General features: G+C 41.0%; 1 protein-coding gene and 1 long non-coding RNA gene across 4 annotated transcripts in view; one reads left to right on the top strand and one right to left on the bottom strand.

Annotated features, from left to right (window-relative positions):
• LOC122557655 overlaps positions 1 to 26,518 on the bottom strand; it is a 174,263-nt gene that overhangs the window by 110,800 nt on the left and 36,945 nt on the right. The gene's annotated exons all lie outside the window — the stretch shown is intronic.
• Positions 11,684 to 14,415, top strand: fibinb (fin bud initiation factor b). Its single transcript, XM_043705456.1, has one exon. The coding sequence runs from the start codon at positions 12,275 to 12,277 to the stop codon at positions 12,890 to 12,892; it is 618 nt and encodes a 205-aa protein (XP_043561391.1). The 5' UTR covers positions 11,684 to 12,274; the 3' UTR covers positions 12,893 to 14,415.

The following is a 26,518-nucleotide window of genomic DNA, read 5'->3' as shown; positions in this document are numbered from 1 at the left end:
CAACTTTTTAAAAAAAAACGTTTGTGATTTGCACATGAAAGAAGTGAAACTATCACTGTATTCTAACAGATGAAAGGCTGAACAGACAATCAATTTTTCAATGTATAATTTCAGTTACATCACACTGTAAATTTTTGCTATAAATTCTGTTACGATCGAGCCCTCCACTATCACCTGATGAAGGAGCGTTGCTCCGAACGCTAGTGTGCTTCCAATTAAACCTGTTGGACTATAACCTGGTGTTGTGTGATTTTTAGGAATGTCAGAGGTTCTGCTCACTCTGAGGTCTGACTCTGAGGAAGCAGGATCAGTGTCAAAGACTCTCCAGATGTAAATAAAGAGTGGCTTGATGACAGGATACCAGCCTCTGTAGAGCTATTTCAGTGGGGAGAAGATGGAAAATGAGGGTAATCAAAATAGTAATATAAAAGAAGATTACAAGAGTTTTTTTTAGTAGACACGATAATGAGGAAGGCATTTGGTATGCTTTCTTTTATTGTTCAAAGCATTGAGTATAGGCATTGGGAGGTCATTTGTGGCTGTACACGACATTGGTTCGGCCATTTTTCGAATATTGTATGCAATTCTGGTCTCCCTCTTATCAGAAGGATGTTGTGAAACTTGAAAGAGTTTAGGAAAGACTTACAAGGATATTGTCAGGATTGGAGGATTTGAGTTATAAGGAGATGCTGAATATGCTAGGGCTGTTTTCCCTGGAGTGTCAGAGGCTGAGGGGTGACCTTTTAGAGGTTTATAAAATCAGGAGGGGCATGGATAGGGTAAATAGACAAGACCTTTTCCCTTGGATGGTCAGTTTGAAAATACAGATCACAGGTTTAAGGTGAGAGGGGAAAAATTTAAAAGGGGCCTAAGAAGCAACTTTTTCAATAGACAATAGACAATAGGTGCAGGAGTAAGCCATTCTGCCCTTCGAACCAGCACCACCATTCATTACGATCATGGCTGATCATCCTCAATCAGTATCCTGTTCCTGCCTTATCCCCATAACTCTTGAATCCACTATCCTTTATCATGCAGAGGGTGGTGCATTTATGGAATGAGCTGCCAGAGGAAGTGGTGGAGGCTGGTACAATTACAACATTTAAAAGGCATCTGATGGGTATATGAATAGGAAGCATTTAGAAGGATTTGGGCCAATGCTGGAAAATAGATCAGGTTAGGATATCTGGTTGGCTTGAACGAGTTGCGCCAAAGGGTCTGTTTCCATGCTGTACATCTCCCAGACTCTATGACTTTCTATATAAAAGGTAAGAGCGAGAAAAGAATGGACATTGGACCACTATAAAATGAGGCTGGAGACGTAGTAACATGAAACAATGAAATAAATGAGTACTAAAAGTGATGGTGGGAGAAATAGCAAGTGCACTTGTGGTAATTTTCCAAAATTTGCTTGACTCTGGGGTAGCTCCAGCAGATTGGCAAACAGCAAGTGTGACGTCTCTGTTTAAGAAGGGTGGTAGACAAAAGAGGGGAAGTATAGACTGGTTAACTTAACTTCTGTATTGAGGAAGATGCTTGAGTCTATTATCAAGGAAAAAAAAGCAAGGCATCTATATAAATTGTCCCATTGGGCAGACACATCATGGGTTCATGAAGGGCAAGTCATGTTTAAGTAATATTTTGGAATTTTATGAAGACATTATGAGCACGGTGGACAACGGGACCCCATAGATCCTCTCCCTCTCTGTCTCCAGTAGATACTTTAATTGAATGGGCAAAGGAGAAAGTGAGGACTGCAGATGCTGGAGATCAGAGCTTAAAAATGTGTTGCTGGAAAAGTGCAGCAGATCAGGCAGCATCAAAGGAACAGGAGAATCGACGTTTCGGGCATAAGCCCTTCTTCAGGAATGAGGAGGGTGTGCCAAGCAGGCTAAGATAAAATGTAGGGAGGGGGGACTTGGGGGAGGGGCGTTGAGAGTGATAGACCGGAGAGGGGGTGGGGCGGAGAGGTCGGGAAGAAGAAGATTGCAGGTCAAAGGTCTGGCAATGGAATACAATGTTAATAAATGGGAAGTCATCCAAATTGAGAGGTGTAACAGTAAAACCTTGCACCATGCTGCCATGCAGAGGAGCCTGGGGGTCCTTGTGCATGAATCACAGAAGGTTGGTCTGCAGGTGCAACTAGTAATTAGGAAGGCAAATGAAATTTTGTCCTTCATTGTTAAAGGGATAGAGTTTAAAAGCAGGGAGGTCATGTTGCAGTTGTATAGGGTGCTTGGAGTACTGTGTGCAGCTTTGGTCTCCTGACTTGAGAAAGGATATACTGGCACTAGAGGGGATGCAGAGAAGGTTCATTAGGTTGATTCTGAATTTAAGGAGGTTGGCTTATGAGGAGAGACTGAGTAGACTGGGATTATATTCAATTAAATTCAGAAGAATGAGGGGAAATCTTATAGAAACATATACAATTATGAAGGAAATAGACAAGATAGACATAGAGAGGATGTTTCCAGTGGCAGTTGAAACTAGGACAAGAAGGCATAGCTTCAAAATTAGGGGGAGCAGTTTTAGGACTGAATTGAGAAGGAACTTCTTCACCCAAAGGGTTGTGAATCTATGGAATTCCCTGCCTAGTGAAGTTGTTGATGTTACTTCAGTAAATGTTTTTAAAGTTAAAATAGATATTTTTTGAACAATAAAGAAATTAAGGATTATGGTGAAAGAGTGGGTAAGTGGAGCTGACGTCACTAAAAGATCAGCCATGATCTTATTGACTGGCAGAGCAGGTTCAAAGGGCCAGATGGCCTATACCTGCTCCTAGTTCTTATGTACTTTGCATTGGTTTGCACAGTGGAAGACACTGGCAGCAAATCAGAACTTCAAGAGAGTCAGGAGACAGAGGTGAGTGCAGTGGCCATCATTAAAGTGGAGGTATTGGGAAAACTGAAAGGTCTTAAGGTGGATAGATCACTTGGACTAGACAGACTATATGCCACTGTTCTGAAGAAGATAGCTGAGGGGATTTTGGAGGCATTCGTGATGATCTTTCAGTGATCACCGAAGTCAGGGAGGGTCCCAGAGGACTGGAAAATGGTGAACGCAACAGCCTTGTTTAAGAACAGAGGGAGGCAGAAGACAGGAAGCTATAGGACAGTTAGCCTGAACAGTCATTGAACAGATTTTACAGTTCATTATCAGAGATTGTGAAATACTTGGAACTGCATGGTAAAATAGGGCTGAGTTAGCACAGCTTCATCAAAGGGAGCTCATGCCTGACAAATCTGTTAGATTTCTTTGAGAAGGTAATGAGCAAGTTAGACTCAGGAGAGCCAGTGGAAATGATTTCCATGAAAGAATTCCAGAAGAGCTTTGACAAGGAGCTGCACAGGAGGCTGGTGGTAGAGGATTGGCTGACTGGCAGAAGGAAGAATATAGAGATAAAGGGGTCTTTTCAGAATGGCAGCCGATGACAAGTGGAGTTTTGCCCATTCATGCTATGCATTAACAATCTGGATGAACGAACTGAGGGCATTGTTGCTAAGTTTGTACATGACAAAGATAGTGAAGGGACAGGTAGTGTTGAGGTAGCGGGGAAGCAGGAGAAGGACTGGGACAGGCTGGGAGAGGGCAAAAAGGTGGCAGTTGGGATACAAATTCGGAAGTGTGAGATTATGCACTTTGGTAGAAAGAATAGAGGCATAGACTATTTTCTAAATGGGGAAAGGTTTCAGAAATCTGAAGCACAAAGGGACTTAGGAGTCTGAGTTCATGATTCTCTTAAGGTTAACATTCAAATTCAGTTAACAGTTAGGAAGGTAAAAGCAATGTTAGCACTTATTTTATGAAGACTAGAAAACAAATGCAGGGGTGTACTGCTGAGGCTATCTCAGGCTCTGGTCAGACCGCATCTGGAATATTGTGAGCAGTTTTGGACCCCATTTCTAAGGAGGGATGTGTTGGCCTTGCAGGGGTCCAGAGGAAGTTTACAAGATGGTCCCAAGGGCTTATCATATAAGGAGCGGTTGAGGATTCTCGCCTGTACTTGATGGAGTTCAGAAGGATGAGGGGGGCATCCAACTGAAATTTAAAGAATACTAAGAGGCCTGGACAGAGTGGACACAGAAAATATTTCCAGTAGTAGGAGATATTAGGACTTGAGAGCACCCAGAGAAAAGGGATGAGAAGGAATTGCTTCATAGAGTCATAGAGATGACTCTTCCTATTTACCCTATCCATGCCCCTCATGATTTTATAAACCTCTATAAGGTCGTTCCTCAGCCTCTGACACTCTAGGGAAAACAGCCTATTCGGCCTCTCCCCATAGCTCAAATCCTCCAACCCTGGCAACATTCTTGTAAATCTTTTCTGAACCCTTTCAAGTTTCTCAGCATCCTTCCAATAGGAGGGACACCAGAATTGCAGATAGTATTCAAAAAATGGCCTAACCAATGTCCTGAACAGCCACAACATGACGTACCAACTTCCATACTCAATGTACTGACCAATAAAGGAAAGCATATCAAATGCCTTCTTCACTATCCTATCTACATGTGACTCCACATTCAAGGAACTATGAACCTGCACTCCGAGGTCTCTTTGTTCAGCATCACTCCCTTGGACCTTACCTTTAAGTATATAAGTCCTGTCATCATATGCTTTTCCAAAATGCAGCACCTCACATTTATCTAAGTTAAATTCCATCCGCCATGCCATGGCACATTGGCCCATCTGATCAAGATCCTGTTGTACTCTGAGGTAACCTTCTGCGCTGTCCACTACACCTCCAACTTTGGTTTTATCTGCAAACTTACTAACTGTACCTCCTATGTTCACATCCAATTCATTTACATAAATGACGAAAAGCTGTGGACCCAGCATTGACCCTTGTGGCACCCCACTGGTCACAGGCCTCTAGTCTGAAAGGCAACCCTCCACCACCTTTGAGCCAGTTCTGTATCCAAATGGCTAGTTCTCTCTGTATTTCATGAGATCTAACTTGCTAACCAGTCTACCATGAGGAACCTTGTCTGATTGCCTTACTGAAGTCCTTACAGATCATATCCACTGCTCTGTCCTCATCAATCCTCTTTGTTACTTCTTCAAAAAACTCAATCAAGTTAGTGAGACTCAGAGTCATAGAGATGTACAACACAGAAACAGACCCTTTGGTCCAATTCTTCCATGCCGACCAGATATCCCATCCCAATCTAGTCCCATCTGCCAACACCCGCCCCATATCTCTCCAAACCCTTCCCATTTATATACTCATCCAGATGCCTTTTAAATGTTGCAATTTCACTAGCCTCCACCACTTCCTCTGGCAGCTCATTCCATACATGTACCACCCTCTGCGTGAAAAAGTTGCCCCTTAGGTCTCTTTTATATCTTTCCCTTCTCACTCTAAACCTATGTCCTCTAGTTCTGGACTTCCCTATCCCAGGGAAGAGAGATTTCCCATATACAAAGCCATGCTGACTATCCCTAATCAGTCCTTGCCTTTCCAAAAACATGTAAATCCTGTCCCTCAGGATTACCTCCGACAACTTGCCCACCACTGATCAGTCAAAGGGTAGTGAATCTGTGGAACTCATTGTTGCAGAAAGCTACGGTGGCCAAGTCATTGAGTGTCTTTATGATGGAGATAGTAAATTCTTAATTAGTAAGGGGATTAAGGGTTATGGGGAGAAGGGAGGAGAATGAGTTTGAGAAACATATGAGCAATGATGGAATGGCAGATCAAACTCAGTGGGCCAAATGGTATAATTCTGTTTCCAAATCCTATGGCCTAAGGTCTTAGACACTTACAGCCATTCATCCCATTGTATCCATGCCAGTTCACAAATATCTTACACTAATACCATTTTTCACCTCTTGACACATAGCCCTTGAGGCTATGGCAATACAAGTGAATATCAAAATACTGCTTAAATGTTACAAGAATTTCTGACTCAACCACCTCTTTCAGCAGTGAGTTCCAACTCCCACCACCCTCTAAGCAGAAACATTTCTCCTCAACTCTCCTCTTAGCCTTCTATGTCTTACTTTGAATCTATGCACCTGGTTGTTGACTCATTACACTTTCCTTATTATCACTTTCTGTGGCTCAGAATGAGATTTTGTTTAGGACTGCTCTTGTGTTGCCTCTCGGGTCACTTTGCAATTTTAAAATTGCTATATAATGCAAAATGTTGTAGTTGTTATTTTGGAGTATTTCTATTTATCATTTGCACCCAAGTCATAATTTTTTTCCAAATGAACATTCAATTGAGCTTCTGTCTCTCTCTCTCTCTCTCTCTCTCTCTCTCTCTCCCACCCCCTCTCTCTCTCTCTCTCCAGTGAACAGAAAGAAGCTCAAAGAGATTTCCTTGTACATTGGCCAAAACCCATGCCCCACTTTACATCATTTTGTCACCATGTCTGTGTGCAATTTGGTTTTTGCTTTTGACAATAAAAAAAAGTAACTGCACTTTAAATGTTGTCAAGTCATTTGGGACATCTGAGGTTGTGAAAGTTATTGGAAAGAAATCCAGATTCTTTCATTTTTATTTCATCAACTGTGATTATTCCATATTCTGTATTCAGCCACTCCCTCTATCATCAACAGTTCTGGATGAATCCTGGCTGCTTCTGCTCTGCACTGCCTACACAATCTGCTGTGAGTTTGGATTTTACTTCCAAGTAGAGTCTTGGAGTCATACAGCATGGAAATGGACCCTTCGGTCCAAACAGTCCATGCCAACCATAATCCCAAACTAAACTAGTCCCACCTGCCAACGCTTGGCCCACATCCATCCAAACTTCTCTTTTTCATGTACTTCTCTAAATGTCTTTTAAATGTTGTAACCATATACGTCACTTCCTCTGGAAGTTCATTCCACATACAAACCATTGTTTGTGTAAAAAGGTTGCCCCTCATGTCATTTTTAAATCTTTCCCCCTCACCTTAAAAGTATGACCCTGAGTCTTGAAATCCCCAACCCTATGGAAAAGACACCTGCCATTCACCTCAACTATGGCCATCTTGATTTTATAAACCTTTATAAAGTAGTAGTTGTAATTATGATATCCTACAATACAGAGTTATAGAGATGTACAACAAGAAAACAGACCCTTTGGTCCAACTCATCCATGCCGACCAGATATCCTAAATTAATCTTATCCTAATTGCCAGCATTTGGCCCATATCCTTCTAAACCCTTCCTATTTATATACCCATCTAGGTGCCTTTTAAATGTTACAATTATACCAGTCTCCTGGAATATGGCAGCTCATTCCATACACATAAAGTTGCCCTTTAGGTCCCTTTTAAACCTTTCCCCTCTCACCATAAATCTATGCCCTCTAACTATAGACTTCCCCATCCCAGGGAAAAGACCTTGTCTATTTATCCTATCCATGCCCCTCATGATTTTATAAACCTCTATTAGGTCACCTATCAGCATCCAGAGCTCCAGCAAAAACAGTCCCAGTCTATTTAGCCTCTCCCTATAGCTCTTTCAAAATATTTTATCATTCTCTGGTTGCTTTTTATCTGGACCTCAGCCACAATTTCACAAAATCTACATGTCCTAATTTCAGGCACATTTTTGTTAATGGTATTCCAAACATCTATCCTTTGCTCTGATTATACTTTCATCGCCCTAAACCTGTCATCTCCATGTTTCATTCACCCAGGAAACTCTCATCTCCAGCATTCTGTGACTAGACAATATCTTCCATAAATCAACGGCAGAAGCAGATGAAAATCTACAATTCATGCTGTTTTTCCCCACTCCTTGGTCAGCCATTGGTTTTTCTGCACTCGTTCAAGCCTTTTCTATCCAGAACACTTATCAGCTGTATGTGAAGATCAAACCAGAAAAGAACACAGCTTAGACTGAAAGTGTGAGATTGGAAGAATCTGCAGATTTTCATCAATCTATAAATTGACACATTTCTAAGGCTGAGTTTCTTGATCTCTATGCCCTTTGTTCTTTGTCTTTCATCCATAATGAATGAAGTTGGCAAAATTGGAACATAATTTCTATCATGTCACTTTGTGGTTATGCATCCAAATTGTCTTGCAAATGAAAATGCTATATTCAGTACAATTCAAATGATTTTGTTATTTCTGAATATATCACACAAACACCAAATTCTTTCCAGTTCAAAATTCCTGGTGTTTCTGGATCAATTAAATGTGGAGTGCTCAAATGTTATTTGTTTGGGAACACAGCTGTGTTTCTTTACAACATAGCACATTATGAAAGGATATCTTACATTTTCATAAGGGTGGGTTTATACAGGGACTAGTAAGTATATGTATACTCAGCCATGCAATATGCAATTTATATTCTTACTGCCTCAAACTGTACTTCACTTGCCCTAGAAAAGGACACTCATCAGTGAAAGTGTATCTGGATAAAGAACAGAAAGGTGCACCTGCATTCTCAAGATATTCAAATTAAAAGTGGGCAAGTTTAAGCCCAAAGTATTCTCTAAATAGCTTTAAAACCAGATCTGAAAGCAATCTGAATTTTTACTTCATGTGGGCTGAAATCTAAGTAGTATTATACTGTCTCATCTAGGGCTCTCACAATATTCTAGATTCTCTGGACTTGGATGGAGGTTTGTAGTACAAACCTGAATGTGGCTGCGAAGCAAAAACAACCCTATAGCTGTGCTCAAGTTGTAATACAAACACATTCTGAGACTTTCAGAAGAAATGCTAGAGATGAATAAGTTTGGGGCTTATTTTTACTGGTACTCTAGACTTATACTTTTAAGAAGTAGAATATAGGACCTAGAAACACTGATGTATTGAGAGTCCATACACATGTCCAACACATAATGAGGTCTTTCATTATGGTTCAGTTTAAAGCAATCAGTGTCTTCATCAATGGTTTACAAGCAATTGGAGGCATTAAATAAATGTTGCTTAGAAAAATAAGATATAAAAAATTATAGTGATCTGGGTGTAACATCAAGAATAGCATTTATTGCCATTGAATTGTCCTTGAGAATGTGGTCATGGGCCTCCTTTTTGAACCATTGCAGTTTGCATGGTGAAAAAGTTTCAACAATGCTGATAAGGAACAATGCATAGTTTTGTTTTTGAATGATGAAAAATATTCTGATCAGAATGGTGTGTGCCATGGAAGGAAACATGGAAGTGCTGGACCTCCATACACACCTGCTGTCTTTGCTGCCAAAATAGCATGAGCTGTCCGTTATGGTTCAGCTGACAGCACACTCGCTTCTGATATAATTGGGTTTAAATTCCTCTTCAGAACTTCATACAAAACTGAATCAAGACTGACACTCCAATGTAAAACTGGGAGTGGGTATGGGCACAGACTGCTTCAGAACCTGAGTCATTGAGATTGGAGCCTAACAATGTGAAAGGAGCCTACTGCGAACGTCGCATTTTATTAATCCATTTTTCTAATCAATCTATTCAGAGATGTTATTACACATCTCTGCAGCAGGTGAGTCTTGAACCTGGGCCTCCATGTCCAGAGATAGGGGCACTACAAAAGACAGCACAATTCTATCCTAATGGAAATATGCGTATCAAAAATTGCCTCGAGCCTGAGTTGAGGGCTTTTGTGGCATGGTGATAGTATCCCTGCTTCTGCACCAGGAGGCCTGGGTTCAAGTCCCACCTGTTCCAGAGGTGTGTCATAACATCTCTGAACAGGTTGATTGGGAAAGTATCTAGCCTGTGGAGTTGATGGTGAGTGGTGCAGTGGTGCTGCCTCTACTTCTGAGCTGGGAAGCTCGGACTGAAGTCCCAGCACATGTGCAATAATTTGGTTTTAGTCTCCGATTTTTTTTCACTTTTTGTGATTTGAATTGTTTACAAAAATACGCGCAAAACATAAGGGTTGAAAGAAAGCGCAGTATTAGGTCTGAGCCCCTCACCCTCTTTACGCCGTTAATTTGCATTTTTTTTTGAGGTCAATATTAAATAAACTCACCTTTCAATGTGCGTTAGATGCACGTTGCTGCAATAAGAACAGAAAGTTCCGGAGAAACGTAATAGGCCAAGCAGCTTCGGTGGAAAGAGAAATTGAGTTAACATTTCGAGTCCAGTATGACTCTGTTTTTATTTGTTACACATTGTTGCAACCTACTTTAGCTGCTGCCTTACAGTTTAGCTGGCTACAGTACTGGAAACACCAGGTAGGTAATTGCCTCTGATGCTGATTCTACAGTTTGACACAATCTTTCAAAGTAAGGCAGTCATGATTTGAAAATGCCGGTTTTGGACTGGGGTGTACAAAGTATAAAGTTGGTCCAGGCTGATGAGGCAGATATCCTGATGAAGGGCTTTTGCCCGAAACGTCGATTTTCCTGCTCCTCGGATGCTGCCTGACCTGCTGTGCTTTCCAGCACCACTCTGATCTAAACTGTGGGCGGCACGGTGGCACAGTGGTTAGCACTGCTGCTTCACAGCGCCAGAGACCCGGGTTCAGTTCCCGCCTCAGGCGACTGACTGTGTGGAGTTTGCACGTTCTCCCCGTGTCTGCGTGGGTTTCCTCCGGGTGCTCCGGTTTCCTCCCACAGTCCAAAGATGTGCAGGGTCAGATGAATTGGCCATACTAAAAAATTGCCCGTAGTGTTAGGTAAGGGGTAAATGTAGGGGTATGGGGTGGGTTTCGCTTCGGCGGGTCGGTGTGGACTTGTTGGGCCGAAGGGCCTGTTTCCACACTGTAATCTAATCTAATCTAATCTAAACTCTGGTTTTCAGCATCTGCAGTCCTCACTTTTGCAAAGTTAAAAATCGCCCAACACCAGGTTAAAGTCCAACCGGTTTAATTGGAAGCACTCGCTTTTGGAGCGCCGCTCCTTCATCAGGTGGTTGTGGGGGACACAATTGTAACTCAGAATTTATAGCAAAAGTTTATAGTGTGATGTAACTGAAATTAAATAGCTTGTTTGTCAAGTCTCTCACCTATTAAATCACAAAACTTTTTTTTTTAAAAGTTACATTCTCAGGTTAACTAAAAATAAAACAGGACACATTGAACGTATCAAATGAGAAAAAAGATCAATTACGGGTTTGACCTTGTCGGAAAACAAATTGGAGTTATACTGAAACCATAACTTCTCGTTTCGCATCTGCAATGCTAATTTACAATAAATAGCATTTAAAAAAGAAATAAATTCTGAGGAGGGTCACTCCACCTGAAACGTTAACTCTGATTTCTCTCCACAGATGCTGCCAGACCTGTTGAGCTTTTCCAGCAATTTCTGTTTTTTATTTCTGATTTACAGCATCCGTATTCCTTTCAGTTTTTACTAAGAACTGAGGCTTATTTGCTGTGGGTCAGTTTCAGTGTCTGGCTCCGTGTGATCCGTACGATCATTACAGTGAAACTGGACTTTGAACCGTACAGTAGGAGTAAAATAGCTCGCGAAATATTCATGCTGCAAATTATATCGTTACAAACACATGTGATGAAGTAAGGTTGGGCAAGAGGAGGTTTGAAGTAAAGCGGATGGATTTCTCAATGAGCAGGGAATCGTGGCTGCAGTGCCTTTAATACCACTACCGGAGGCTTGTGTCTTTGGGAGAGTAAAACTTACAGCGTTGAACAGGCGACAGTATTCATTGATGGCTCGAAGGAGGAGGTTGGCTCAGTCAAACTGACCCGTGGTCAATCGGTGTCCGAAATGAGCAGAGATTTATTCTGGAGGTGGGGGAGCGGCTGTTCTCTGATGTTTTAAATCGCACCCTTAATTTAAAATGAGGGGGGGTCCGGTCAGACTGCTCTATAATTTCGGAAGGATCCCGGTAACGAGAGAGGGAGGGCGGTTACCTTGAAAAGTCCTAAAAGGCGCAAAGTAGGTTTGCCTACACACACAGAAAACACTATTTGACACAAAGATTCTTTACGAAGCAATATTTTTTCTTCTAATAAAGTCGAGGGGGTTGGCAGGGCTCTTATGTAACTGGCGCTATAGTTGTCTCCCAGTTCTGAGAGAGAGAGAGGACACGTCGCTGGCTCGCGTCCTCTCAAAAGCCAGATGTTGGTCTGTTCGGGGCGCCTGCCAAAGGACTGTCATCTGAGCTTTCCACATTCTCCGATTTGACGGCTGAACAGAAACACTTGTTGGAAAGAGAGAGAGACGTGGAAAGCAGAGTGAAAAAAAAAACTCAACTCAAATTACACCTTACGGCGGGGTTGCAGAGGAATCATTGGTCGGAGATGGGAGCGGAGACTTGACGGGGATGTTCCGCTGGGGGTCCCACAATGGGGAAAAAAAAGTCCATGTTTCCAAAAGATCTTAAAGAGTGGCTGCTTCTGACCGGCGGGTTGCATTGAAGATGTTAGCTCTGCGAGTATTCTACGCCAGTCTGCTGTGTTCCCTAACTCAGGGCTATTTCACTGGGCCCCTGCACCCGGAGATGTCCAATGGCACTTTTCACCATTATTTCGTGCCGGACGGCGACTACGAAGAGAACGACGACCCCGAGAAGTGCCAGATGCTTTTCCGCGTCTCGGACGAGCGGCGCTGCGGGGTAGAAGCCGACCTGCAGACCTTCCTGAAGCAGGAAATGCTCATCCTCCAGCGGCAAGTGGAGGACGCGGCCAGGGTATTGGACGGGGTCGGCAGGAGCATCGCCCATGACCTGGACGGCGAGGACAGCTACGGTAACTACCTGCGCCGGGAGACCAGCCAGATCGGGGAGGCGTTCTCGCACTCGGACCGCTCTCTGGTCGAGCTAGAGCTGAAGTTCCGTCAGAGCCAAGATAGCGAGCTGAAGGAGGTGAACAAGATCAACGACGAGGTGCTGCACATGCTGTACCACACCAGGCAGATCTTGAGGGAGACGCTGGAGATCTCGTCGGGCTTAAGCGATAAGCACGAACTCCTCACCCTGATCGTCAGAAGTCACGGCACAAGGCTCAGCAGACTGAAGAACGATTTCATGAAGAGCTGAGATCTGACTGAGCCACACTGGACCGACGTCCCCATGTCCCCCACCCTCCAGACCCCGAGCATAATAACATGTCATTTACTTCTGCAGCATATTTATCAAAATCGATTGGCGTGATGTGAGTTTGGGGCAACGTGTGTCCAATGGCCTCTGCCCCCCACTACTCACTTTCTATTGAATATAAACTAACATTGCTTTCTGACATCGATAACCGTGACCCAGCTTCCTATTCAAGGAGGTTGCTTCCTTGTTACCCTGTAGATTTTGCAGTTTGTCAACCGTTCATTGTTGTACATGTTCTCGGTTCGTTAAATATATACTGATCTGTTTCGCCTCAAATACCGCAGGCAGGTACAAAGTATTTTAAAACGAGACAGAGAGGGAGAGAGAATGTACGTTTCGTCGTGACAGAAGAACCCAGTGCTAGGAGGGTGAGGGTTGTGGGGGTGAGTAAGTCGGTGCAGATGTCTGAAGTTTGAAGTGCGGATAAATTGGCCTTTTTGTTTCGCAGTCTGGAACCCTAATACAATTGGCCGGGGATAAGGGAGGGAGAGAGTCTAAAACGGATGAACAAATTGAACAAATCCCGGGCATTGAGTCTGGGTAACTGTGTTCTTTTACCTCCCAGTGTTGGAGCACTCGGGTCATATCCAGCAACTACATGCCCCACCGCTCGATTACAGCAAACTGACAGCTTTTTGATTGATGAGTCTCCTTTAAAGTCTGGATTTGGCACTAGTTTCCGTCCAAGTGGTTAAAAAAATTCCCCGATTCCAGTTAATAAGTTTGCTTTCTCAACGTGTCTTGTGGTTGGCTGTTTTAAAGTGAGCTGCAGGAATTTTTTTAATAAAATTTTTTTTCTCTCTCGAGCGGACGCCGCGTTAAAGCATCCGCTGCAGAATAAGCGTTTGAAAGCGTGTATTGTCTGGAGTGGTTGTGAAGGCGGAATTGGGCAGTAACGTACTGGAAGCAGAGACCTTGACACACTGTGGCTGCGCACCTCCTCCGGGATGACCCAGATTGTGGAGGCCGCTGCTCAACACCCCCGCTGGGCTGGAGAGGGGGTGGAGGAAAGGATCAGCACAACGTGGACAGAATCTACCAAGCCGAGGAAGTTAAACTGCACTCCCCCCCCCCCCCCCCCCTCAGTATCCATCAGTCTACAATCCAAAAATTTACACCCTAACAATTTGACAATTTAATCCTGAAATAGTGCGGAAACAACATTCTTGTTTTGCACAGTAATTTGGGTTTTATTTGCCGATAAGTTCACGATGTTCCTTATCTGGATTTATCCTTCTTCCACACCAATATAGCTCGGGTTCTTCTTAATAACACAGTCTAGGTGTAAAAATGGAGGCTAAACCATAAATTCAGTTTGGAGGTATTAAAATGGGTTTTAATTAAAAGTCTTCCCGTCGATAGACTGGTGGCATTTATAGCAGAGCTGGTGTTTTATGAAATCTTTAAAGATGGTAAAGGAACATTGATTTTTTTTCTCACCAGTAAACGCCCAAATCCACTCAGACTGCAGTTAAAGCGGTTTTTTTGGCATCGTGTGAAATGTTTTCGGCGCACATCAACACACGCACACACGAATAAAGTACCAGATCACTTCGGTGTCTGGTTTTAATCTGCTTCTTCGACACAATGAAGCCAAACGACAGCGAGAGGTTACCCTCATGTGGTTTGGGCTTCTTACCAAGTGGAAACTGCTTCAGTGGCGGCTGCTTTAGAAGGTGCTCAGACACTATATTGAATTATTTTACTGTTACCAAGGAGCAGACATCAGCAATCATGTCCTTGTAACATTAGTAAATGGCGACTTTCTGCGTTCAGGCAGTTGTTCCCTTCTAGTCAGTAGAGTACAAATTGGAGGACGCCGCACTTATTCAGATATTGTCGACTGTGTTGTTACAGTTTGTTTACAACTGTTTTACAGCGACCAGTTTGCATTAGTAGCAGCGCGGTGAGTGAAATCGTCAGTAAAATGACAGCAGTGAAGATGTACTCTGTCCATCACATCCGATGAATGCCACACGCTTTTTTTTTTGTCTGTGTTTTGTAACGTCAAAGAAAGAGATAATACTACACTTGTGTGGAGTGCCAGCAAATTACCCGAGCACTTCCTAAAAGTGGCAAGTCGCAATGTTGTGCCTCAACTCTCCGAGAGAGAGGTTCGGTCCACTGCACTTGATCTGAGGTATGCTCCTGCTATGGAGACCATGAGTATTCCAACCTGTGAACGCAGTAGCCAAGATGTCAATTAGAAAATAATGGTAACCCCGGTCTGTCCTTGACTATCTAAAGATAACCAACAGAGTATTATATGAATTTGGATCTTTCATTGCTAACCTATGTTTTGATGATTTATAACGTTAGGACAGAGCCCGCTTCTCCTCCTGAAGGACTCGGAGAAATGGACAAACCTGATGGGCTCCGTCACTTCTAACCAGCCGATAGATACCTCCCAAAGATTTCTCTCCCCAGAAACAGGTGATTCTCGTTTCCTTCGCTGTCAGCTTTATTATCACAGGGCAGCATTTCAAACGACCGCTGTGAGGCTGCGGAGCGCCATGAAACCCGGGGATCCTGAACACGACAGCGGACACAATTCTGTACCAGTTTCAGGTCTCGTTTCTTTTTCGATATGTGTTTCGGGGGAATGGGGGATCAAAGAAATACGCAGGAAAGGAAGAGCCAAGTCACATCCATGAGAGCCGTGGTGATATCTGCAGCTGATGCCCACCTTCAGTAGGCGAGAAATGATTGATTTTGGTGGACAGCAACGCCCAGCCTTCTGGTTGCACAACAGGCATCAACATTTCTGTGCATTGCACAGAGAACACAAAGAACTTGAGTTGTACTGCATTTTGCACCATAAGCACCAGCCTATTTCAATGAATCAAAGTTACATCAGCGAACGCACAATTGTTTCCAGATTCTAGATAATTCAGGAAGGGTAAAGACTACTTCAGTGTTAAACATAGCTTATTCTATTTAAAAAAAGAGAAACACATAGCAGAACAGTAGGGAAAGGTTGTATTATCCTAACTCAATTGTGCAAATTAAGATATGCAAGTTCTCAATGGTTAGAAAATAAAGCTACCACGCATCGAAGGATCTGCAGCAAAGTTTGCCATAAAGCTATCTCTCCCAGCAGTTCCCTGCCTGTACCGTTGCATAAAGTCGGACAATTCTGCTCACCAAATGCGATCACGTTTGTCAGGCTGTAGCATTGCAGAGCTAGCCAAATTGTAAGTAGTCTTCTGGAATGCAAACTGTAAAATATTTGTTCAGAATCTTTGAGACTTTTGATGTGGAGGTTGTTGACTTTACGGTTTAATGTGACAATGTTTTTGACAATTGGATTTATTCGAAACATCATTCCAGACCAATTATGAAAGGGCTGTCTTGCTCAATGCTTTGTCAATAAGCAAAATAACTTGGCGACCAAGGAGCAAAATTCCAGAGGAGACACCGCTGTCGGAACAGTTCACACCTGGGTAAATTCATTGAAATTACCAGTGATGTGTTTCTCCCCCATTGGCCAACTTTCTCAGTTACTGGGGCAGATGAGGTATAGCCTATAATAAAAGCAGTAAGTATTGGAGAAACTCAACATGTCTGGCAGCATCTGTAGAGAGTGAAACACATGGAGCTTCTGCTCTGAATCCAAGCCTTGTCACTTCCCTACAAGTATTACCACTCCCTTTGCTTTCTGTTCAGTGAAATCTTTGACGAATAATCTTCCCCGTTTTCTAATCTTCCATTCTGTTCCAATTGCTCCTCCCACTTTTTTCTATAGCATAAAGTCCATCACTTTTCGATCTCTGTCTTTAGTTCGGAAGAAGAAATATGTTGGACGCAAAATGGTATCTCTGCTTTCTCTCACAGAAAATGCTAGAAATGAGTATTTCCAGGGTTTTCTATTCTTTATTTCAGATCTCCATCGCCCGCAGTATTTTGCTTTTGTTTTAAGGGTATGTATATGTTTCCCTGTTCGACAGTTGTGAAAGCTCACAAAAGTATTTACTTTGTAAATGTTATTTCATATGACGTGTCCCAAAATTGGGATCAAAAATGGAACACTTGTGTAAAAAAATATTTTTTATTACATATTTAAACAGCAAATGTAAAGGTTTCAATGGTAAAGTACGTGCATTTCTAAGGCCACTGTATTACGTTCAGTGCATTATACAGAATCAAAGTTAGCACTACAGTACAATTCTGAAATGCCACTTGGCTCATTTGCACCGTCCAGCATTCATTTCCGACAACTGATTTCAGTGTTAGATGCATCAGCTAAACATTATTTTCTTAGTTGAAAAAATGTGAAATAAGATTAGATTGGGCTATTTCAATCCCTAAACCATCTGTATCTTAATTTAAACTAATTTTAAAAGCTTTGTCAAACATATACCCGTGTTGTTAAATTAAATCGCAATTTTGGGCTGCCGACCCATGGGATCATAATAAACGGAATGGAATATGGATCAAAGGATCCAATTTCGTAGAAGGCAAAATATTTAGCGTAAAAATAGTTAGCAATGCATCATTGTATTGTGCGGGTTTCCATTTTAAAGGAAATGTTCGGTTGGATTTGTTAAAGATAATCAGTACATTAAACGTCACTCATGAGGAAACTCTTCGACTTGTCAGCATGGCTCAGTTGCTTCTATTTTGCCTGTTAGTCTGAATGTCGTGATCTGAGCACAAAAGCAGGATTTAATCACTTAACCTGGATTGATACCCTCAGTGTGCTACCGAGGCTGTGTCACACTCAACAAAATGCCACTATTTTGGTTGAATGCCCATTCAGATAAATACATGACCAACCTTGGCAGAAAATGAAACCAAGAGAGGTATTCCTTCATGGGATGTCGGCAAGGATGGTATTTATTGTCCTTTACTAATTACACTTGAGAAGGTAGCAATGAGCTACCTTCTGAGCTATTGCAGTTTGTGTTCTCGACATACACCCAATGCTGTTAGAAATGTGGCATGGCTGGATTTTACCTAGTAATAGTGAAAAAATGTGAATATATTTCCTAGTCAGAATGATACGTGATTTGGAGAACTTGCAGTTGGTGGAATTCCTCTGCATCTCGCTCTTCTAAGTGATTGAGGTTACAAATTTGAAAGGTGCTGCTCAAGGAGTCTTGGCATCTTGTAGATGGTACACATTGTTGTCACTATGGTAGAAGGACTGAATGCTCAAAGTGATGTGTATGCCAATCAAATTGGCTGCTTTGTTTTTGATGACATTGAGCTGCTTTAGAGTTATTGGAGTAATACTCAGCTAATTAAATGGAAAGCTTTCCAAGCACAATTTTGGCTTGTGCCTTGGCTTTTCAGAGTCATGAGGTGGGCTACTCAGGCACAATTCTCAGTTTCTGACCTCCTGTTGCAAGCAATCAACATGCCTATACATATTATGACACATATTGATGGGAGTTGCACTTCAACCTAGGCCTCAGCTTAAAGGTAGGGAGGATGGACTGTACCACATAACCCTAGCACAGGATTTATATGGTTTTTCTAGTTAAGTTTCTGGCCAATGGTAACTCGCAGGATGTTGATCATGGTGGACTCAGTGATGGAAATGCCACTGGATTTCTCTGTTTGTGTTTAGATTCACTGTTTTTGGAGATTGTCATTGAATGGCAGTTCAGTCACATGAATGTTATTCATCACTCATTAACCCAAACCTGAATGCTGTCCAAGTCTTGCTGCATGGAGCACAAATATTAATTGAAGATTTACAAATGGAATTGAACACTATGAAATCATCAGGTAACATCCCCACTGCAGACTTCATGATGGAGGGAGGTCAGTACTGCAACATGTGGATGGTTTACTGAGAAATTCTACAGGCGGTTCATGTGGTGCATTGTACCCACCTTTGGGCTCAGAGGCCTGGGTTAAAGACCCATTTTACTTCAGTGGTGCGCAACAACATCTCTGAACAGGGTGATCAGGAAAATATCAAGAAATCCTGCAGTGATGTTGTACAGCTGAGATGATTCAGCTGCAACAACTATAATGACCTTTCTTTGTAGTAGGTAAGACTCCAATCAGTGGAGATTTTTCCTTCTGATTTAATTGATTTTAATTCCTTTAGGGCTCCTTCATGCTGCGTTTGGTCAAATGTTGGCAGTCGTTCTGACATTACTGCTGGAATTCAGCTCTTTTGTCTACGTTTGGACCAAGGCTATGATTAGATTAGGAGCTAAATGTCCCCAGTTGAATCCAAATCAAGCATCAAACAGCAGTTATTGTTGAGTAAGTGCTGCTTGATATCACCGCAGATGAAGACTTCCAATCTTTTGCTAGTGATTGGGTGTAAATTGGTGGGATGCTAATTGACTGGATTGAATTTGTTTTTGATTTTGTGGACAAGAAATATTTGTGTAACTTTCTACTTTGTTGGGTTGATGCTGTGTAGCCATACTGGAACTGTTTAGTTCAGGTTGAAGCTAGTTTGGAGCTCAAACCTTTTGCACTACAGCCAAAATTTTGTTGGGACCATTGTCTTTTCTGTATTCACTGTGACCAGTCATGATATCACATAAACTGAATGCTGTTCAAGTCTTGCTGCATGGAAGCACAAATATTAATTGAAGATTTACAAATGGAATTGAACACTATGAAATCATCAGGCAACATCCCCACTGCAGACTTCATGATGGAGGGAGGTCAGTACTGCAACATGTGGATGGTTTACTGGGAAATTCTACAGGCGGCTCTTGTGGTGCATTGTGCCCAACTTTGGGCTCGGAGGCCTGGATTAAAGACCCATTTGACTTCAGTGGTGTGCAACAACATCTCTGAACAGGGTGATCAGGAAAATAGCAAGAAATCCTGCAGTGATGTTGTACAGCTGAGATGATTCAGCTGCAACAACTATAATGACCTTTCTTTGCACTAGGTAAATTGGATGAAGATTTGACATAAAGGATGTTAGGATGAGATGAATTGAATCATCCACTCAGCCCCATTGGTTACATAAGTGTTGTTTTGATCTGATCTGTTTACTGTAAGAATATTCAGCACTGTTTATAGCATGCTGAATCCACCATTTAGAATGCACATAATCCAGTGCTCTAGCTTTACTAGGTTGGTATGTAATCTTTAAGGTATGTCTGACAAGCTCCTGACAAGCTTTGCTGCTCTCCTCACTGAACTCCAATTTGTCCCTTGGTTTGATGGTAACAGTGGAGTGAGGGATGTGCGAGGTCATGAGATTACAGATTCTGGTTGAATACACTTCTGCTGCTTTACAAGCCTACTTTGCCTCACTGATGCTAATTTTGAGTCGATACTTCTACTCTGAATCTATCCCATTTAACACATTGGTAGTGCCACATAACACATTGGAGGATGTCTTCACTATTAAAGCACATCTTTGCTGCCATATGGATTGCTCACTAGTCAGTCCTATCAATATAGTCATGGATAGATACATGTGCACAAGTATAAGGCCAAATAGGGGACTTCTGCTTTGTGTTGGTTCTCTCACTACTTGGTGCAGCCCAGCTAGGCAGATATTCACTTCAATATTGGGTCAGCTGCCAATCCTGATGATACAATATTGAAGTGCGCTCATCTTAGTGTTTCTTCCAAATTATATTTATCGTGGAGGAGTCCTCATTCATCAGTTGAGGGAGGGAAATAGTTGAAAATCAACAAGAGATTTCCTTGTTTTTCTGTGACCTGATGACATAAGACTTCACATGGTCCAGAGTCAATGCTGAGGATTCTCAGGGCTAACTCCTTCCAACTATATACCACTGCACTACTGCCACCAGATGTGTGATATTGGTAGAGTTTTGGGTATTGGTTGAAAGATATGGTTCTATGAGTTTGACTAGTTGAAGCTTGACAGAGTCTGTGAGAAAGTTCTTTTCATTTTGGCAAGGTACATTAATAAAGAGGGCTTTGCAGGGTTCACTGGACTGAACATGTCTTTGTTGTTCCCATTGCTAGATCAATGCTGGGTGACCTGCTTTTATTCTTATCTAACAATTTTATAGTAATTCAGTTCAACTAAGTGGCTTGTCAGGCTATTTCAAAGAGCAAATAAGACTCAACTACATTTCTGTAGGTCTAGAGTCAAATGTAGGCCAGATTGGGTAAGAATGGGCGGCACGGTGGCACAGTGGTTAGCACTGCTGCCTCACAGCGCCAGAGACCCGGGTTCAATTCCCGCCTCAGGCGACTGACTGTGTGGAGTTTGCACATTCTCCCCGTGTCTGCGTGGGTTTCCTCCGGGTGCTCCGGTTTCCTCCCACAATCACAAAGATGTGCAGGTCAGGTGAATTGGCTATGCTAAATTGCCCGTAGTGTTAGGTAAGGGGTAAATGTAGGGGTATGGGTGGGTTGCGCTTCGGCGGGGCGGTGTGGACTTGTTGGGCCGAAGGGCCTGTTTCCACACTGTAAGTAATCTAAATTACAATGGTAGATTTCTTACTGTAAAGGGTAACAATGAAACTGGATGCATTTTTATGACAATCCACTTGTTACATTGACTCCATTTTCATTCAAGATTTATTTAACTGAATTTAAATTCCTCAAGTAGCCATAATGGGATATGTCTCTGCTTCATTAACTCAGACCGTTATATTACTAATGCTGTGCCGGACCACTATGTTACCATTCCTGTAAAGTTATTTCTCCACCGACTGTGCTTAACATAGATTAACTGGCCATTTATCTCACTGTTGCTTGTATGATTGTGGTGTGTAGAAATTGACTACTGCATTTGATTATAAAACAACAATTGGCTTGGTGGCAAGTTCTGGGATGCGAAAACTATTGCATTAATAGACTCTCCTTCTTTACATTGCAACTGGCCAGCTATTCTGTATAAATCAGCAACATCAATTTGGAAAGTAACATTTTTATTTGATTATATCAACTAGGAATTCAAATTCCAGTGTTAAATAAAGAGACATTTATAAGTCTAAATGTTGAATTATGCTCACGTTTGAAATATATATATAGGAGGCGATGGCCTCGTGGCATTATTGCTGGACTGTTAGTCCAGTCACCTAGTCCAGTCACCCAGGCAATGTTCTGGGGACCTGGGTCTGGATCCTGCCATGGTAAATAGTGGAATTTGAATTCAATAAAAATCTGGAAACAATTGTCCAGTGATGATCATGAAACTGTTGCTGATTGTCAGAAAAAAAATCCACCAGGTTAACTAATGCCCTTTAGAGTAGGAAATTGCTTTTCTCACCTGTTGTGGCCTACATGTGACTCCAGATTCACAGCAATGTGGTTGACTCTTAACTGCCCTCCAGGCAATTAGGGATGGGCAATAAATGCTGGCCTAGGCAGTGATGTCCTTGTCCCATGAATGAATTAAAAAAAAATCAATGCTACATAAGAGGAAGTCAGTAAGGTTCTCTCCCTTGACCACTAATCAATAATTTTTGCTGAAAATGTACATGTGTTGAGACACAGGGTGAGAACAGACTCAAACTTGGCTTTGATCGATTTAAGGGTAGCTCTCCTAATGATTGTAATAACTAAAATAAAACAAACAAATGTAGATGCTGGATCTGAGATTGTAATAGCTATTTAGAAGATATATCAGAGGGCAATGGCTATTACATTAATTCTCAAGGGAAGATGGTGGTGTAGTGTAATATCACTAGCCTAGCAAAGCTGAGGCATATGATCTGCTAACCATGGGGTTAAGTCTCATCAGAGCACTTGGTGGAATTTAAATTCAACTAATTTAAAAAAACTCTGGTACTGAAAATATCATGACCGTAAATTATCACAAACTGTTGCAAAAACCCATTGTGTTCCTTAATATGCTTTAGGGAAGGGAATCAGTAATTGACACCCAGTCTAACCAACCCGTCACTACAGACCGAGAGTGATATAGTTGACTATTAATTACTTGAAAGGATTCATTTCAGAAATGCAATTGAAAAAAAAGAGGGAAAAAAGTTTTAGCTATTTTGCTGATTAAAAATGTGAATTATTAAAATGTGATCAGTGTTTGGCATTGTAAATATATTGCTACTGCTGAATAAGTTTAAATCTGTCATTTCAAAGAACTGGGTGTTGACAATTCTGTACTATACTCTGAAATTGTCACCTAAATGTTTCCTTCTTAATTACGGAGTGTATATATTTTAGTAAAAAATGTCAATATAGCTTGTAATATCACAGTGCAGAATTGGGCTATATCTACTTATTTTAAACACTCTTGTTAATACCTTGAAAAACACCATTAAGTACTTAGTTAGCATAGGCCTTTTCTTTGAACATTGTTTTTATATGGTTATGGAATTCCCACTTGAGAAGACTCACAATGGAGTACTGAATCTGGTAAAATATAAATTTTGGACAGTTTTGTTTTGAACCGAAAATACATTTGCGACATTTCATTCTAATGTTAAGATGGATTGATTAGATTTAAACCCGCAGAAAAGTCTTTGAAAACACTGAGACAATGCAGTCATTATTTTCATAAATGAAGCAACTACTCAATTTCTGAGCCAGTTACCAAATAAATAATAAAAAATGTCTGTTTTTACTGTGATAGATGAGTAAAAATAAGATAATTTGCTTAGATTGAAAAAATGTTGACAAATGCTTGAAAACTATTGCAGTCCAAACAAGACACAAACAACAATGAAAACAAAAAATGTGGAAGATCACAGTAGGTCAGGCAGCAAGAGAAAGCAAGCTAAAATTTCAAGTCCAGATGACTCTTCATCAGTGGTCATCTAGACTTGAAACGTTAGTTTATTTTCTCTCTGTGGATGTTGTCTGATCCACTGTGATCTTCAGCACTTTTTGTTTTCACTTCAAATTCCAGCATCTGTAGTAATTTGCTCCTACTCAAACAACGATGGTAGGTATCATTACAACCAATCACCACCACCAATGGTAAGTAACAAGATTATTTAGAGTATGATAGTGAAGATGGTGAAAATATGTATCTGGAACAGAAAGTGCTAGAAATACTCAACAGGTTTGGCAGATCCTATAGGGAATGATACACTTAACATTTCGGATCAATGTTAGTTAGTGAATAACTGAGCCATAAAATCCAAACTTAATTCAAGAATTTCATTCCAAATTTGTGATGATTTCTTCTATCTCAGCTGAAGCAGCCTTAGCACTCAGCAGTACTGCCATCATAACTGGCAAGTATGCAAAAAATATTTACAAGGATGTCACCAAGACTAGAGGACTTGAGTGATAAGGAGAGGATGGGAGACTGGGAATGTTTGCCCTGGAGTGTAGGAGGATGAGAGGTCACCTTTCAGAGGTTTATAAAGTCATAGGAGCATGGATAAGATGAATAGCCAAGGTCTTTTAGCCAGAATGCAGGGGTCCAAAGCTGGAGGGCAGAACGCTTTAAAAGAGTGCTGAGGGGCAACTTATTACACACTTATTGGTAGCGAACATGGAATGAGCCGCCAGAGGCAATGGTAGAGGCAAGTACAATTACAACATTTAAAATATACTTGAACACATACATGAATAGGAAAGGTTTAGAGGGATGTGAGCCAAACACAGGAAAATGGAACTGGTTCGATTTAGGAAATCTGGTTTGCATGGATGAGTTGGGCTGAAGGGTCTATTCCCGTGCTATATGACTCAATTATTCTGTTTGACTCTTGATTGTTACTAAGTGCTGTTTTAGTACATGTATGCACATTGACATCAAATGAGGGCAAGACCTAGCTTGGCTGTGTTGCATCAAGTGGTTGAATTGTCAAAGGGTGGTCACTGTCAAGGAGCAGAAATGATTACAGACTAATTATCCATATACTAATTGGGAAACAGCACCTGAGGAACTATTTTCAGATAGATATTAACATCTTTCAGGGAAAATAGGCAAAAAATTGGCAAAAAAGGAACAATGGATTGATTTTCCCCAGGCTTTTGACTGAAGGGATTATTCAGTCATGCAGATCAGGAAGGTAGCATATCAATGCAGATTATCTCAACTGGTTATATATTAGAGGCACTCGAACCAATTATGAGAGGTCAAAATAGATATTAATGTCTATCACATTGTATAGTCTAATGAATAGCCACCTAGGTTCACAAATAAAGCATATTAGTGTGGACAAAAACATATTGAAATCTGTACCTTCAGTAGAGAAGAGTTAAAGGAAGAAGATTGAAGAGAAAATATGATATACAATCATGCAAAAAAAATTTAGATTCAGGGGTCTACAATGCTCTGAATTTGAGTATTACTATGAGAAAAAAAGTGTCTGACTGTGTATATAGGATACGAGCTATGAAAGTCAAATTCATCTTTGTTTTCAGCACCCCAATACTCAGTATATGTTCCAATAAAAAGTCAAGGGAAAATTGCTTACTAAAATGGAACTAGTCCATGAGATGAGAAACTACCAAATGATTAATAAAGGTGCCTTATTTGTTTTTAAAAGAATTGCTTCAGTCATATATTATTTTCTATCCTGTGGTCTGGAATTTGCTAAAATTCAGCAATTGAGTTTTCAAGTGTCAGTTATTTGGAATATTATATCACAGTTATGGAAAAGAAAAGTCATGTTCTATTTATACATTTTAGCAGACTTTTTAAACATCTGTTTTTCAGCAATGTGCTTACAAATTAAAGATTCTTGCGCTCCGATAAAATACAGCAGCCTATGATTATTAAACTTCATGATAATTGCATATTTTTGCCTTTAACAAATCAAGTCTTTCATCTTGCCAAATTCTCAAAAGAATTTTGCTAAGTTTTCCAGAATGGGATCTATAGCAAGTAGACAAAACAAAATTACACAAAATTGCTTTTGGAAAGCAGGAAGTTTAACTGGTGAGAAAAAGATGTTGGGTGAGATTTTTGCCAAGTTGGGCCAATTCCAGAGCTCTTTAAAAATGATGAGCTATGCCCCAAATGTGGAGGTCTGCCACTATTTCATATCAATCCCAGTCAGGGATATGGACATGATAATAAAAGAGGGAAGCTCAAACTAAGCAAGATAAATTGAGATCATATAGATCTTATTTTGGCTATTCCAAGGGCTTGACTAACAGTGTTGGAATCAAACGTTTATGGAGTAGATATGAAAGCTTTTTAAATGGTGGATAAAGTGTGTTTAATTGCCATGATCTGACATTTTAAAAATCTCCAACCCTTTATACATAAACAGGATAACATGGTTAGTTAGATAAAAAAGATTCTCTTTTCTTGCAATTTCAATAAACATCTTTGTTGACAGTTCCTAAGGGATTATATTATAACTGATGATATTATGAATACTTGGCAGAGTTTCAAAGCACAAACTCACTTATTTCAGTGAGGGAGGCTGAATTCAGATTTTGATTTAAAGTTTAAAAAGGCTATTAAAGTATTAGCTGTATTTGATTAGGTAATTGACTAGAAATTTATATCAGATTAAACAGTTGAAAGGATTTAAAAAACGTCCAATGGTTGATGAATGAGCGTTTATAGCAGCAAGTGTGTAAATTGTCATATGGTACTACAGAACTTGAGTACTGCTGAAAAAATGAAATTTTGTCAAAGCTATTCATCTTGCATTGATAAGGACAATTTTCAAGGATACCAAAGTGAGGTGAAACCAATATTTACGCTGCATGAAAGGATTGGTATAG

The sequence above is a fragment of the Chiloscyllium plagiosum genome, chromosome 16 (genome assembly GCF_004010195.1).
Source record: "Chiloscyllium plagiosum isolate BGI_BamShark_2017 chromosome 16, ASM401019v2, whole genome shotgun sequence".
Lineage (NCBI taxonomy): Eukaryota > Metazoa > Chordata > Chondrichthyes > Orectolobiformes > Hemiscylliidae > Chiloscyllium > Chiloscyllium plagiosum.
This window is presented reverse-complemented; position numbering and strand designations above follow the sequence as displayed.

Coding starts and splice junctions, on each gene's coding strand:
- fibinb (XM_043705456.1), top strand. CDS start 12,275: ATGTTAGCTCTGCGAGTATTCTACGCCAGTCTGCTGTGTTCCCTAACT.